At 42.3% G+C, this 14,253-nt stretch overlaps 1 protein-coding gene across 1 annotated transcript; it reads right to left on the reverse strand.

The window, feature by feature from the left end:
• Window positions 1-305: 305 nt before the first annotated feature.
• FUCA2 (alpha-L-fucosidase 2) lies at window positions 306-12,341 on the reverse strand. The gene is made up of 7 exons (XM_036316069.1): window positions 11,794-12,341; window positions 8,949-9,136; window positions 5,982-6,321; window positions 4,460-4,670; window positions 4,018-4,208; window positions 2,138-2,246; window positions 306-1,368 (listed from the first exon to the last, which is right to left on the reverse strand). The coding sequence occupies exons 1-7, from the start codon at window positions 12,048-12,050 to the stop codon at window positions 1,228-1,230; spliced, it is 1,437 nt and encodes a 478-aa protein (XP_036171962.1). The 5' UTR covers window positions 12,051-12,341; the 3' UTR covers window positions 306-1,227.
• Between the last annotated feature and the right edge of the window lie 1,912 nt (window positions 12,342-14,253).

A 14,253-nucleotide genomic window follows, 5' to 3' on the forward strand; every position in this document is an offset into this window, starting at 1 on the left:
ACAAGTCATATTGGATTAGGGCCCCCACCCCTGATTTTATTTAACCTTAATTATCTCCTTAAATGCTGCACCTCCAAATATAGTCGCACTGGTGATTAAGGCTTCAACATTAGGAAGCAGACACAATTCAGTCCTTAACACCACCAACTGCTAGCTACTCTAAAACAAAAATTTCCAACTCTGAATTGCACATGAAATTAAATTCACTATGAAGAGACTTTAACAGCAAATATGGGGGAGAGAGAAAATTTCCTCCACCCTTCTAGGTTCTTCCAGCTGGTTTAATCAAATCAACATGAAACAGATAAGAGAAGATAATCAAATTTAATCACATGCGTGCATATGAGAACTCCACACATATGAGAGGTTCAGAGACAGGAAGTTAAAATGAGGCATTTATGACATTCTGAGCTAAGGTTGAGGAGTAAGGAAAGGCCCATGGAGGCTTCAGAGGGAGGGAGGTCTTTGCAGGATGAAGAGAAAATCAGATGCTCAGTACTTTGAAGTTTGTCCTGACCTATCATAGAAAGGTCATAAGAAGTTATTTCTTTCCACGATGTGTACAGCGACGACTGACATTTCTTTGTCAAAAATGTCTTAAGTGGGAGAACATGTGCAAGGTTTGTGATTGCAGAATTAAGTGGAGATGGTAAAGATTGTTAACTGACCCAAGAAGGCTTGTAACAACACTATTCTCGGAATTATGTGGATTTTCTCCTTTGTTTTTAATATTAATTTCTATATTAATTCTAACAAAATTAAATATCCTATCAAAGATTTTTAAGATATTCTTTGTTTACTTTGTAGATCTGTCAGTTTACTTGAAACATTAAAATGGTGAGAAATATATTTAAAAAAAAAACAAACACCAAAAATGTATCTCTGGTGATAACTCTTATTATGGGCAAGGCCCCAAATTTAAATTCCTTAAGGGAGAGATAAAAGTTTCTCATGAGCCTCAGAGTCTCAATTGCCTTCAGCTCAAAAGAATACATTCCAAAGTGGCGCATCTTGGCGAGGCCTGTTCTGAACACAAGGTCACTGGAGAGTTACAACAGTTACATGGGTAATTTAAGGAGTAAGAGGGGAAAAGGACTGTATTGCCTAAATAAGTACTTGACTTTTCTTGACCCATTTTACATTTGCTTTCTCCATGTGCTATAATTATAGAAACCTGATATTTTCTAGTCTTAGATGTAACTGCAGCATGAACCACTCCGCTGCACATTAGATCACGTTAGTTAGTGCTAGAGCCCAGCCCCATTTACAAGGCATCTGATGAAAGGTGAGATGTGGCAGTTCCACCATAATGCCATTTTTCTCCAAAGAGATCCATTTAAGTGGCTGTCCATGTCCCAGTAGCTTAACCTGAAATTAAAACACACACACACAAATGTCTCCAGGTATATCTGTGACTCGCCCACTTTATTGAGAAGGGGTGGTTGATATTCCTTAAAAGCATTGTAGACAGAAGATTCATTTTTTACTTTTATTTAGTAGTTCACAAGCTATAATTAAACATTAGATTTCAACTCCATCTTCTTTTTGGCCTGATCAACCATAAGCGTTAGAAATGAAATATGAAAATACGATGCAAGGAGAAGCATGTGGACAATTCACCTCCAAGAAAATTGTTGATTTATTTAAAATAAGCTATAAAATATATCAAAATGAATTCAATACCAGACTTAGTGGTTATAACTATTAGATTAACCTTTAACTTTCTCCAAAGTATTTTATGAACTTAACATAGTAGGGCTAAGACTTCCTCCTTTTATTCTAATGTGTTCTGGGTGGGATGTCAGGGAAAGAATACAAATTCCAGTTTTATGAAGAATCATTTCGGATGCATACAGTGAACTCGAACAACATAAAACAACTGTGCGGAAGAATATTTTACATTGATGTGAATGGAGATGACTTATCTGCTTTATAAGTTTAGTTTTCTGGGAAATGAAAAAAATTTTTCAAAGGTTCTGGCCAAATATTGCCATTAATGAAGCTCATTTTAAAATTACTCTTATGGGTAAATAAGAAGAACACATATAAGGATCTCCTTAAAGTTAAAAGTTATGTTTTTATCAGGATATTCTAGTCAACAATTTAAAGGAACAATAAAGATAAAATTCCCTCTTACCTCTGTTGACCCCAGAGTAGCTTTGGGTTGGCCAAGAAACAACTGTCCTGATGTGGGCCATTTGAGAAACATGGCATAGACCAAGTTTTCTTTAGCTTTTGATGTGTACCTGGTTAAAAGGGGAGGAAAGCATAGTAATATTTCTCATTATTTATAGGTCAGGTCTGAGTTATTTATAGAGATACTTCCATTAGGTAAATATTTACCAAGAGGGAAAGAGCTCTCACAGTGAGGAGGGGAGAGCAGGGCCACCTCAGGTAGGTGACATTGGTAGGAGCCAGACATGGGCTTTAGAGGCCTTGTCGAATGCCTTGACTTTTTATCGTTATTTATTTTTTTAAAGATATGTTTTTATTGATTTTAGAGAGAGGAAGGGAGAGGGAGAGAGATGGAAACATCAATGATGAGAGAGAATCATTGATCAGCTGCCTCCTGCATACCCCCTATTGGGGATTGAGCCTGCAACCCAGGCATGTGCCCTGACCGGCAATCGAACCATGACCTCCTGGTTCATGGTTTGCCACTCAAACACCGAGCCACACTGGCCAGGCTTATCTTTACATATTATAATAAAGGAAACTTGATGGAATAACTCTTAATGATTGTGAAGTCCCAGATCAGACACTCTCATAGTCAAATATAAGTACAGAAAAAAATTCCACAACCAGATTTAAGCTGGGCTCTGTGAAATGAAGGCTCAGTACTGAGTTCTCATTATGGCTTCTCACAGACCCAAAGTTCTAAAATTCTACAACAGGTTGCTTCTGTCTGCATTGCCTTAGTTTATTTTCTTCAATGGGCTAACAATTTTTTTAAGTCACAATCAAGTGAAATCAAAGAACAGTTAGTCTAATCTTTTGAATTATACTTGATCAGCTATACTCACTTTGGTAGCAACACAAGGTGAATTTTTAGAGCTCCACTCATACTACTCTTATCTACACTAATAAAAGAGAAACATGCAAATTGGTGTCACTCTGCTATGCCCACCAGCCAATCAGAGCAACTATGCAAATTAACCCAACAAATATGGCAGTTAATTTGCATATGCAGGCACGGAGCGAAGACTGAAGGCTCCAGCCAGAGTGAAGACTGAAGACTAAAGACTGAAGAGGCTGCAGCGGAGAAGCCAAACCTCACTGGGTCCTGGGTGCTGGCAGCCAGAGGAAGGAAGGACTATTGCATGAATCTTCATGCAACAGGCTTCTAGCATATATATAAAACCTCACATTAGAAACCATCACATATGCAGAGTCTGATTCAGGTTCTCATTGGCCCACAGAACCTTCCAAAACTCAGATAGGGGCCTGAGGCAAGGCTTTTAAAGAAAAATACAGCAGAAAGAAAAATTATCAAGTTAAGATAATTCATTTTAAAGAAACTTAAGGTTTAGATTTACTTGGATACTATAAACAAGTTGCAATTATTTTAATCAACTAGTGTTGTTAATTGGAGCTGATTTTTAATATTTTTTCATGCCCTTTGGCACTTCTTGCTTGCTAATTTGATGTGATACGACATCTGCAAATGTTAGAATTTACTTAACTGACTAAACAGAAGTCTCTCTTTTGGATTAACCACTCAAGGTTTTTCAATTTTCTAAGTGGCTTATAATTTTTATAAGAGTTGACTACTTTTCACTAAAATTTGTCAACTATTAGGAGGCATCTAGATTTGATTTGAGCTCAATTTGCTAAACAGTAAGTGTTCAAAAACATGCTTCCCCTTCCTTCTCTTCATAGAAAATAAAGTTTGGAAAGTGTTTTGTATAGAAAGGCATTCATCCAATTTCCTCTTCTATCCTATTTTTCTCTTTATATCTCTGAGAAATTTTAAGTGCCTTCTTTTATCAGATAGCACTGATAACAAGAATAACTTACCACACATCTGGGGTGACAGTGTCATTCTGGGATCTCCAAGTGTTGGTTTCATAAATGGCTTCTCCATTGACTTTTAGCCAGGTCCCCATTTGCCTTAATCGCTCCTCAAAAATTGGAGAAATGGTGCCATCCTTAGTGGGCCCAATATTCATCAACATATTTCCTCCACATGAAACTGTTTCTACAAGTTGCTAAAATAAATAAATAAATAAGAATACATATAGTTTTTAGAGAGATAAAGCAATTCCATCACAAATGCATTAATATGTTGTACGTATGGGTTTATACATGAATATTTGGTCACTATCTAGGAGAACAAGCATGGAAGGCAGAACAGGGCCCTGTATTTATAAGCCACTGAGCTATACAAACAAAAAATGATTCTCACACACCCACACTATTAAGAATATTACCATAATTGTTACTAGACATTTCACTGTACCTTCACCAATTCTTCAATTGTAAGGTAGTCACGGATTCCTGCATTCCTCCTATAGCCCCAGGAAAACTTGTCTATTGTCATGCAGTTTTCCCACTTATGTGGCAGAAGATGTCCTGGGTTATACCGGTCACTGCAGGTATAGTAGCCACCATGCTTACAGATGCTACCAGCTCCCCAGCGGTCATTGGTGACTACTGTGTCCCGAACTGGGCTGGAATGAAAAATACACTTTTTAAAGACAAAAAGTAAAATTTTTCAACACAAGAGGAAATGTCACTGAAAAGTGGTCTGACTGAAATTTACTCCTAAAAATGCACTAATAAATGTGTAATATAATAAAAAGCCCATGGTTTTGAAGTCAAATGGACCTGGACTGCCTACAGTCCTGTCCCTCTCACTTACTAAGCTTCCTATCCTATAGCAAGGTACCTAATTCCTCTGACTGAACAATTTCTTCAGCTCTCATTAGAATAGAAAAATTTATATAACACACCTAGTCCAGTGCCCAGCACATACAGCACGAATAAGAGTATTACGCTATTTTTTGAAGCTTGCCCCCAATATTGTGAATGATACCCAAAACTGAATCCACACTAAAGACATTCTTCTCACCATTGCCTGAATCATCTCATCTCTCTCTCATACAACTGTGCCTAATACTCAAACATTTCAGGTAAGTCGACTTGCAATCATGAAATTCTCTGTGGTATGAAATACCCTACAATATTGTTTCTCATAAGAGGTGGTACCTCCAGCACCTCTCTACTGAGAGGGGACCCCCGTTTTGATTCACAAATTGAAGTAGATGGCTCCCAGTCTTTCCCATTGGAAGGGGTACCTGCTGTTCTAAATATCAAGGCCTATCCAGAGTATTTGTATGTCCGCCCTTCGTGGGCCCAGGGAACACAGCAGAACACTCCCTGACTTCATAACACAGTACCAGGTACCTTCGAGTTACAAATATAAATTTGTTCCATCTAGTTTAAGCCTAAATAGCAGAGCTCAGTCAGAACTCCCTGTGTCAATGGGACAGGCTGGAACACGCTAGAAAGCAATGGGAAAGAACAGGAAGAGGTGAGAATGATGAAGGAAAAAAGGAGACAGACAAGGGGGACATTGACTGGTTATCAAAGAGTAAGAGGATGAACAGAAGAAGCAATTAGAGGGACTAAAGAGCACATAAGCAGAAACAGTCATGGGTAAATAGAGTTGTCCCAAGACAGGAGATGAAAAAGGGGACCCACAAAATTAATGTCTTCAAAATTTTGCATTCTGTGATTTTTGGTCTGACTTCAAAATCGGACTTCTGAATTGTATTTGACTCCCGATTTGTGACTCTTGATTTGTAATTCTTGATTATTTTGAGTAAATATTGATATATCTAATAAGAATTATTTATAGATTTCCTCCCCCATATCATACATGAGCCTGAAAGGAAGTATTTCAGGAAGCAAGGGAATGAAATGTTATGCATGTATTAGGAACATTTAAGGTAGCTACAGCAGTCTAACAGCATACACGCCTTTCATTGTACAGCCAAGCTAAGAAACCTGTGCTGTTCCAGTAGCAATCGGGTGCCCCTCCATCGCCATCTGCCCACAGGACCTCCGGCCGGTACTTGTTCACCAACTCGTAGAGCTCGGGCTGCATCTTAGAAACTGGAAACTGTCGCTTCTGGAAGGAGCTGGATTCATCATCAAGGAAGAGCGGATGAAACCACTCAAAAAGGGAATAGTAGAGTCCAAAACGCAGGTCAGTCCTGTTCCTAATGGCTACCTCCAGTTCCTTGACGACGTCCCTCGCGGGCCCCTCATCTACAGCATTCCAGTTCCACGAGTGCTCTGAACCCCACAAGGTGAAGCCTGCACAATTAGGTTAACAACCTGTGTAAGTAGGTCCATTTTATTTTAGGTAAATCTCTACCTATGCAAATGCAAAAACATATCTAATCATACCCATGGTATATAAATAACTGCTTCTACAAACAACTGTTATGGCAATTTTTTTTTCATGATATATATTCTGCTTTTATATGAGCAACAAATGAGAATTTAAACAAGGTAAATCGAAGTTTTTAAAAGTAACTCTCACCTGGCCGGCGTGGCTCAGGGGTTGAGCTTTGACCTATGAAGCAGGAGGTCACAGTTCGATTCCTGGTCAAAGGCACATGCTCGGGTTGCGGCTCAATCCCCAGTATGGGGCATGCAAGAGGCAGCCAATCATTAATTCTCTCTCATCATTGATGTTTCTATCTCTATCCCTTCCCTTCTCCCTTCCTCTCTGAAATCAATAAAAACATACTTAAAAAATAAATAAAAGTAACTCCCAGGGTACTGACAAGATCTGTAGAGTCTAATCTGTCTTCTGTGTTTTCCCTCATAGAATATAAGCTCCTTGAGGAATGGCATCATGTCTGCCCTGTTCCATGTTATAGTCCTCACCAGCTGCAAGCACTCGGTCTAACACGAAATCAGCAAGCAACATTAGGAGGTCACAGCTAAGATTAAAGTAGATTCCCCGCTTTTAGGGTTACTTTAGTATGGTGTGATTCTTAGAACGCTGGTGATCCTTGTGTAGCAATAAATCTTTTCACGAGGGGATGGAGTGGGGGTGAGTAAGACTCTAGTCTGTACTTTAAAATACTTGACCCACCATTTGTAATCTCATCTACTCTAAAGTTGTAAGCTAAGATGTTGCTTCTTAAATTACCTAAAAGTGAATTATCTACCAACCACATAGGTCCTTCCATGCTGTCTCAAAGGTGCAGTGTGGATATTTTAAACCCTGATTCAAAATATTTCAACTTGTCAGGCCCTAAGGTCAAGCAGTGCTGAAACCACATGGGTCTCCAGCTCAGTGTCACCACTGTACGCTCACACAGTGGTCTTCCTGCCTAACAAGCCCAGCAGGATCTGTTCCATGAGCAATGAAAACACCTGACAGCATGGGTCCTAGAAAGTTTATACATGTGAGCTTCATCGTCTGTCCTCACAGTATGACTAAGAGTGGCTTTGTCTGTTGGTTGAATAAGCTCACTGTGTAATACCTTGTCCTTACAGCTCAGAGAAGTTCTAACAGCAAGGAAATCAACACATTCACAAACAAATACACATCATACATATTCATCCAATAGGAGAAACGTCTATAGGAAAATCATTAAGCCACTAGAATTCAGGTAAAGAGGAAAATATTCTAAGATAATTCCAGATTTGTGGTTTTGGTTCTTCCCTCCTATGCCCCTCCCCACCCCTGAAAGAGGCAATAGGGCAAGATTTCTTATACCAAGGCAAAGATGATCTTGCAGAGGAAATTGCCAAGTGAATTAACATTAAGTTGGAACAATAACAATTTATTGATGCTTCTTTGATCTTATAAATACTTGAATGCTGAATGATAATGGGTGGCAATGATCCTATTAATGTAGGACCACAGTGATGATTAACTTTATGTATCAATTTGACTAGTAGGCCATAGGGTACCCAGATATTTGGTTAAACATTATTCTTGGTATGTCTATGAGGGTATTTCTGCATGAAATTAACATCTGAATAGATAAACTGAGTAAAGCAGATTGCCCTCCCCAATGTTGTGGGCCTCATCCAATCTGCTGAAGGCCTGAATAGAATAAACAGCTGAGTTAGAAAGAATTCTTTCTCTCTGCTTGTCTTTGAGCTGAGATATTGGACTTCTCCACCTTTGGACCCAGGCTTGAAATAGAACCTACATCATAAACTCTCCTGGTTTTCAGGCCTTCAGGCTCAGACTGGAACTACACCATCAGCTCCTGTGTCTAGACCACTCAGCCTCCATAATTGTGTGAGTCAATTTCTTGTAATAAATCTCTTTATATCTCTTATACTTCCTATTGGTTCTGTTTCTCTGGAAAACCCTGACTAATACACCACTGTGTTTCCTTTGAGATATTCTTCCATTTCTGATATTTCTGGGCACCATTACAGTTCCATAATCCTTTTTCTTTCAGGTTATCTGTGTCACTTTCATCACTAGCAAACTGTCCACCATTTGGTCATGTAAGAGTTGGCCAAAAGCACAGCCGTGTGTGTCAGTAATGGCACAAGACTACAGCGGCCTTACCCCATGATGCCTTCCCAGAATGCATTACAGAGGTGAAATGAAAGGAAAAGAGCAGAATTCCAATTATAAACTTTGACCTGCAACCCACATCCCATTTCAAATAGCTTTAAATCAAATTTTAGAAATATTGCTAAATATATGCCTATAACAAAAATGTGATCTCCTCCCTCCTCTGTTATGTGGAGGGTATGATCTTTCTGCCTGCCTAATGCCTCTTAATTGGTGGAACATGTGGTCCCTTAAGTTATAAGCAAATGTCAGTAGCCACTTATGGTTGATCCCAAGAGAACACTCTGGTTTCATGTAGATGACCTTGCTTTAGTTTCTGCTTCCAAATGAACTACTTTACACTTCATAACCATCGTCCATGTTTGCAAATGTTGCAGTTACTTACCCTCATGATGTTTGGAAGTTAAGACAACATATTTGGCACCAGAAGCCTGAAAAATATCTGCCCACTGGTTCGCATCATAAAACTTTGCGGTAAATAGTGGTCCAAAATCTTCATATTTGAAATCAGGAGGGTAGTTATTTTTCATAAAGTCTACAAATGTTTGTATTTTTTCCTTTTGCCAATACCACCTAAAGGGACGAACAGAAACAGCATATGAAACATTTGAAATGACCAGGCCAGCTCCCTTTACTAATTCTCCCTCCCTCAAATATTACCCAGATTCACTTTTTCACTTCCCCACTAGTTTGGCATTTCCTTAAAGAAAGTTTATGTAAACCACAATCCCCCTCGTTTTCCATCTATCCCTCTGTGAAGTCTGCTCAACTCATAAACTAGAACATTCTAGACAACCCAGCCACGCATTTGCTATTAATCCCCACTTTTCAATAGCAACATGAGGTATGATATCTTTGTAACGTAAGTGAGGAAAGCTTCAAAGGGAAAACTCAGTGCCTAAAACACAACATGGATCTACTACCTTCACTAGCAGAGAACAAATGGGGGAGAGGCAACAGTAAAATCAAGAAGATGCTGCTATTTTAATCTATTGACTCAGCCTTCAAGGATTCCCTGTTATCTGCATTTATTCTGAGCAATGGGGCCTAAACTTCCTAAGCAAGGCTTCATGAGGAAAACTGCATCAAAAACATCATTTTACATTTTAGACAGATGTAGCAGTAACTTTCCTTATGAAACAGTCTCCAGCCCCATCTCTGACCCATCTTCTACTTTCTCCACCACCACCAGTCAGATACATATTTTTCCAGCTTCCACTGCAGTTTGGACATGGACATGTGACCCATTCTGGTCAATGGAATGTAAGGGGATGCCAACTTGGAAGATTCTGGGAAATGAACAATAAGAAAAACTGGCCTTCCTGCCTTTGGACAAGGTTATGTCAAGTTATGGCCGGCTACCATCATGAGACCACGAAGGAACAAGAGGCTGATGATAACAGAAAGTGTCTATGTCTTTGATTTCATCAATGAGCCAACTACTTCGAATTCTCCTTATGTATGATAACAAGCCCCTACTATTGCACATTTTATTTTTCTATACCTTGAAGTGAAAGTATCCTAATTGATCCACGACACATTTGTACCTTTTAAACTGAACTACAGAAGAAAAAACTGGGACACTCAGAAAGCTGAACAAGGATAAGGGATTTCTCCTATTTCCTCCTAGTACAGTCTAATTTGAACCTACATTCTCTATATTGTCTAGAGCCACTTCTCAAATGTCATCCAAATGGACATGAAAAGAGGCACTTGAACAGTCCATCATTTATACTTGGTTTTGCATTGCCTATAAGGACAGCCAGATATACTCATCGGCACTGTTGACTGCCCACGAGTCAAACTGGGAAGGGGAGTAGAGGTTTAGAAAAGACACAAAGGGAAATCATGATAATTAAAGAATCGTCTACAGCAGCAGTCAACAACCTTTTGGACCTCATGGACCACCAGTGGTTGGTGACCACAGGTCTACAGGGTTAATGCACTTACAGACCATCAGAAATATACTCTATCTTGTTTTGTTTGAGAAGTATTTTTATTGTTCTCGGTCACAACAAAAAGTCTTGTGTTCACTGGAAGAAAATACAAAGTTTACCACTGCAAAGAATAAAATTACTCAAAACTAGTTGTCTGTGGCAGAGCATGGGTCTCCATTAACGAACATCAAATCCTCTTCTAGCACCAAATGTATAATTTACCTAATCTTCATAGTTGAACAAAATGATAACTTAATGTATTATCCTATATAATAAAAGCCTAATATGTAAATTGACCAAACAGCAGAACAACCGGTTGCTATGACATGCATTGCCCACCAGGGGGGCAGATGCTTATTCAGGAGCTGCCTTCTGGTGGGCAGTGTGCTCCCGAGCCGCCAGGCTCTCAAGCAGTGAGTCTGGCTCAAGGCTTCTGGCTGAGCTGCCCTCCCCCTGTGGGAGCGCACTACCAGGGGGCAGCTCCTGTATTGAGCGGCTCCCCCCTGGTGGTCAGTGCAGGTCATAGCGACCAGTCTTTCTACCGCAGTTGGGTCAATTTGCATATATATACTCTATAGATAGCATTTATCTTGAAGAATTTAACACCTTAAAGTATTTAATCAGGAAAGGTATGTGAAACACTTCAAAGTTGTAAGAGATTACATGCACATTTTTATACAGACCTCAAGGTAAAATCTATCTAAAGGGCAATACTCTTCATATAGTAAGGTGTTATTTTTATTAAACTACATTCTAGAACGTTTTTTTAAAAATTCCTAGAGGCACACATGGTAACATTTTAACACTGAAGAGCCAGTGAATGCCCAAATGAACAGATGTTTCCCATACCATGCATTTATGTTGTCACCACACTTCATGGCAAAACGGCTGAAAATGCGCCGGCGGCAGAGGGGACAACGCCCTCTCCAGCGGCAGTTAAGGTGCAAGCCTCAGTGCTCATCCTGTGCCCCTACACAAGTCCATTAATTTCTGCTAGTTTCCTCGTTGGATGGTTACACTGTAGCGTGATAAATACAAGTTGGCAAGTGCAACCATCCAGGAGCTGAGAAGTCAGAGCCACCTTAAGTGCCTGGCAATAACCGCAGTCACACGGAGGAAAAGTCAATGCTTACCCAGGCCGAAAGCTTACACAATAAATCAGACATTTCACACCCGGAAATTCTAAAGGCGGATAACCCACTGGGAGGCGAAACCGCAAGCGGTGGCCGGGTGGCGGCTGGAGGCCGGGGACAGAAAGAGGGCCCGGGGAGACACGGAGGGAGGCACACTCACCAGAACCATTCGCTCCCGAAACTGGGCACGGAGAACACGCCCCAGTGGATGAAGATGCCGAACTTGGCCTGGTCGAACCAAGCGGGCAGCGGGCGGGCGTCCAGGGACTCCCAGGTGGGGTCGAAGCGCGGGGCGCCGCGGGCGGGACCGGGCGCGGGCAGCAGCAGCAGCAGCGGGAGCGCGAGCCCTACCCCTACCCGCACCCCCACCCCCACCCCTACCCGCACCCCCACCCCGGGCAGGGCCAGGGCCGGCATGTCCCCGCCGCTGCGTCCCGCCTGCTCGCCCCCGGGATCCGAGGCGCCGGCTGAGTAGGCTCCGCCCCCGTCACCTGACCAAACTGTCCGGGCGACGGCACGTCCCGCTCCGGTCCGAGTCCGGGGGTAGCGGCCGCTGGGGGCGGGCGCTGGACGGGCCGCCCCGGGAGGGCTGCACTGCTCACCGGCACCACCAGCCCTGTGCCCGCCGAGCTAAGGCTCCGGGCCAGTCTGTCCGTGGCGGGGACGAGAATGATCGGGCTTGGGGACCTGTGGGAGGAGCTCTCCTCCAGCTGCAGGGCGATGACAGAAGCCTGCCGAGAGGGCCAGGGGACCGACACGCCCGGGGCCGTGCTTAGCTCTGGGCGCCTGAGTCTGTGTCAGGTGGCATTGCAACTTTCTCATTCAGGGCGGGGCCCCCGAATGTGCATTTCACACCAAGCGCTGGTCGCTGTGCTGGTTCAGGTGCCAGCTTCTGAGCAGAACTGCATCCGAAACCCAGGCGGGCTACGGCGGTGACGGTTAGAGGCACCCGGTGACACTGTTAGAGGCACCGCTCACGGACGCCCAGAGGTGTTACCGGACAGCCCCCCGAGTCAGGGCTGTCCCCAACCTCGATTCTTGTCTTGTCCTATAAATGAATTTATACGAGAGGCCTTGATTGCGTTGTGATGAAGCCAATTTTATTAAAGCAATTAATGTATGACCTGTATTGAAGAAGCAAGGCAAGCAAATCTACACACCTGGCTTATGCAGCACAGACGGCTCTCAGCTAATCAGAATAGTGAGTTGGGTGGGGGTTTGAGGTGTTATGTACCCTCGTCTATAGGTTTCAGAATTCCTCTGCTGACTATTTTGGTACAGAGTAATTCTTTTTATTTTGTTGTGGCCTTACCAGATTTTATGAGCAGCACCTGGCAATTTTATCTTGCCAAGCATCAAGACAGCTGCCTTCTCTGCTTAGGGCAGTGGTTCTCAACCTTGGCTGCACATTAGAATCACCTGGGAATCTTTTTAAAATCCTGATTTCTGGGCCTCATCCTCGGGAAATTGTTTCTTTGTTACTAATGTTGTGGCCTCACCCCATAACAAAGAAACAGAATTTCCGGAGGATGAGGCCCAGAAATCAGGATTTTAAAAAGATTCCCAAGTGATTCTAATGTGCAGCCAAGGTTGAGAACCACTGGCTTAGGGAGTAAAATTGCCCTTTTTCCCCTTTCCCCTCCCCCCCTCCTTTCCTGCATTCTCTTGTTAGGAAGGCCTTTAACCATTTGCTCTGGAGTGTCTCCGCTGGGGAAGATAATGGTTTGTTATTTACAAGCTGACTGCAGATTGCCCACACTGTTTGGCCTTGTTTTAACGTTCCTGTCTCAGTTTCCCTATTCTACTTGCCCTGGAATTTTCCTAGCTCTTTACTGGCCTCTAACAAGACCAGTGGTGTTGAAATAGGAATTTTTATGGGTGAAATAGACAGGTTTAGGGGATCTTTTTAAATTAAGGGGTCCATGGAAAAAAACACCTGACCACAGAATTACAAAAGGGTACATTTCCATAAGACAAGGGAAAGGCAGAAGTTACATTTCCATAAGATAAGAGAACTGGGAGGAGCCAAAGGTCTATATTTACAAAATAAAGAAGGAGGGCCTCATACCTCTCATGTGAGGTTTGACCTTTGAGCTCAGGAGTTGCTGCAGTGACCAAATCAAAAAAGAATGGTGGCAAATCTCAGGGGATATCGAGGCACAAAAACTGCAGCCTTTATAAACCTGGGGAAAAGGAACTCGGTGGGAGTCTTTCCCCCTCCCCACGTGGAGTTCTGTACTTGTTCTTCAATAAATTTCCACCTCTGCTATCCCATCTTCTGCCCATGGACAACGAAGCTGGGGAAGCCATCCTGCCCAGGGGAAGCCCGCATGTTCCTGTCCAAAAATCCCGTATCAGGATCAATGTTTAAGAAATCCGCAGGCTTGGGAAAAGAAGCCAGAAACGTGGAATGACCCATCAGGGCGCATCATCAGCGCTCACGTCTCCTTATGCTTTCAGAGTGAAAGGGCGAGGGCTATGCCCTCCATCTTGCCCCGTACCCTCCATGTTGGGGCAGCCGCCAGGTGCTCAGGAGAGTACCTTCTTCCCGGAAGCCCAGGCCCCTGCTGGCCACGCCCGGGATTTCTTTAAACTAACCAATGACAATCAAGGGACGTGC

Source organism: Myotis myotis, unplaced genomic scaffold (assembly GCF_014108235.1).
Source record: "Myotis myotis isolate mMyoMyo1 unplaced genomic scaffold, mMyoMyo1.p scaffold_m19_p_7, whole genome shotgun sequence".
Taxonomy (NCBI): domain Eukaryota; kingdom Metazoa; phylum Chordata; class Mammalia; order Chiroptera; family Vespertilionidae; genus Myotis; species Myotis myotis.

Coding starts and splice junctions, on each gene's coding strand:
- FUCA2 (XM_036316069.1), bottom strand. CDS start 12,050: ATGCCGGCCCTGGCCCTGCCCGGGGTGGGGGTGCGGGTAGGGGTGGGG. Junction 6,322..8,948: donor AACTTCCAAACATCATGAGG/GTAAGTAACTGC, acceptor CTAATTGTGCAG/GCTTCACCTTGTGGGGTTCA. Junction 4,209..4,459: donor CAATTGAAGAATTGGTGAAG/GTACAGTGAAAT, acceptor TATTTATTTTAG/CAACTTGTAGAAACAGTTTC.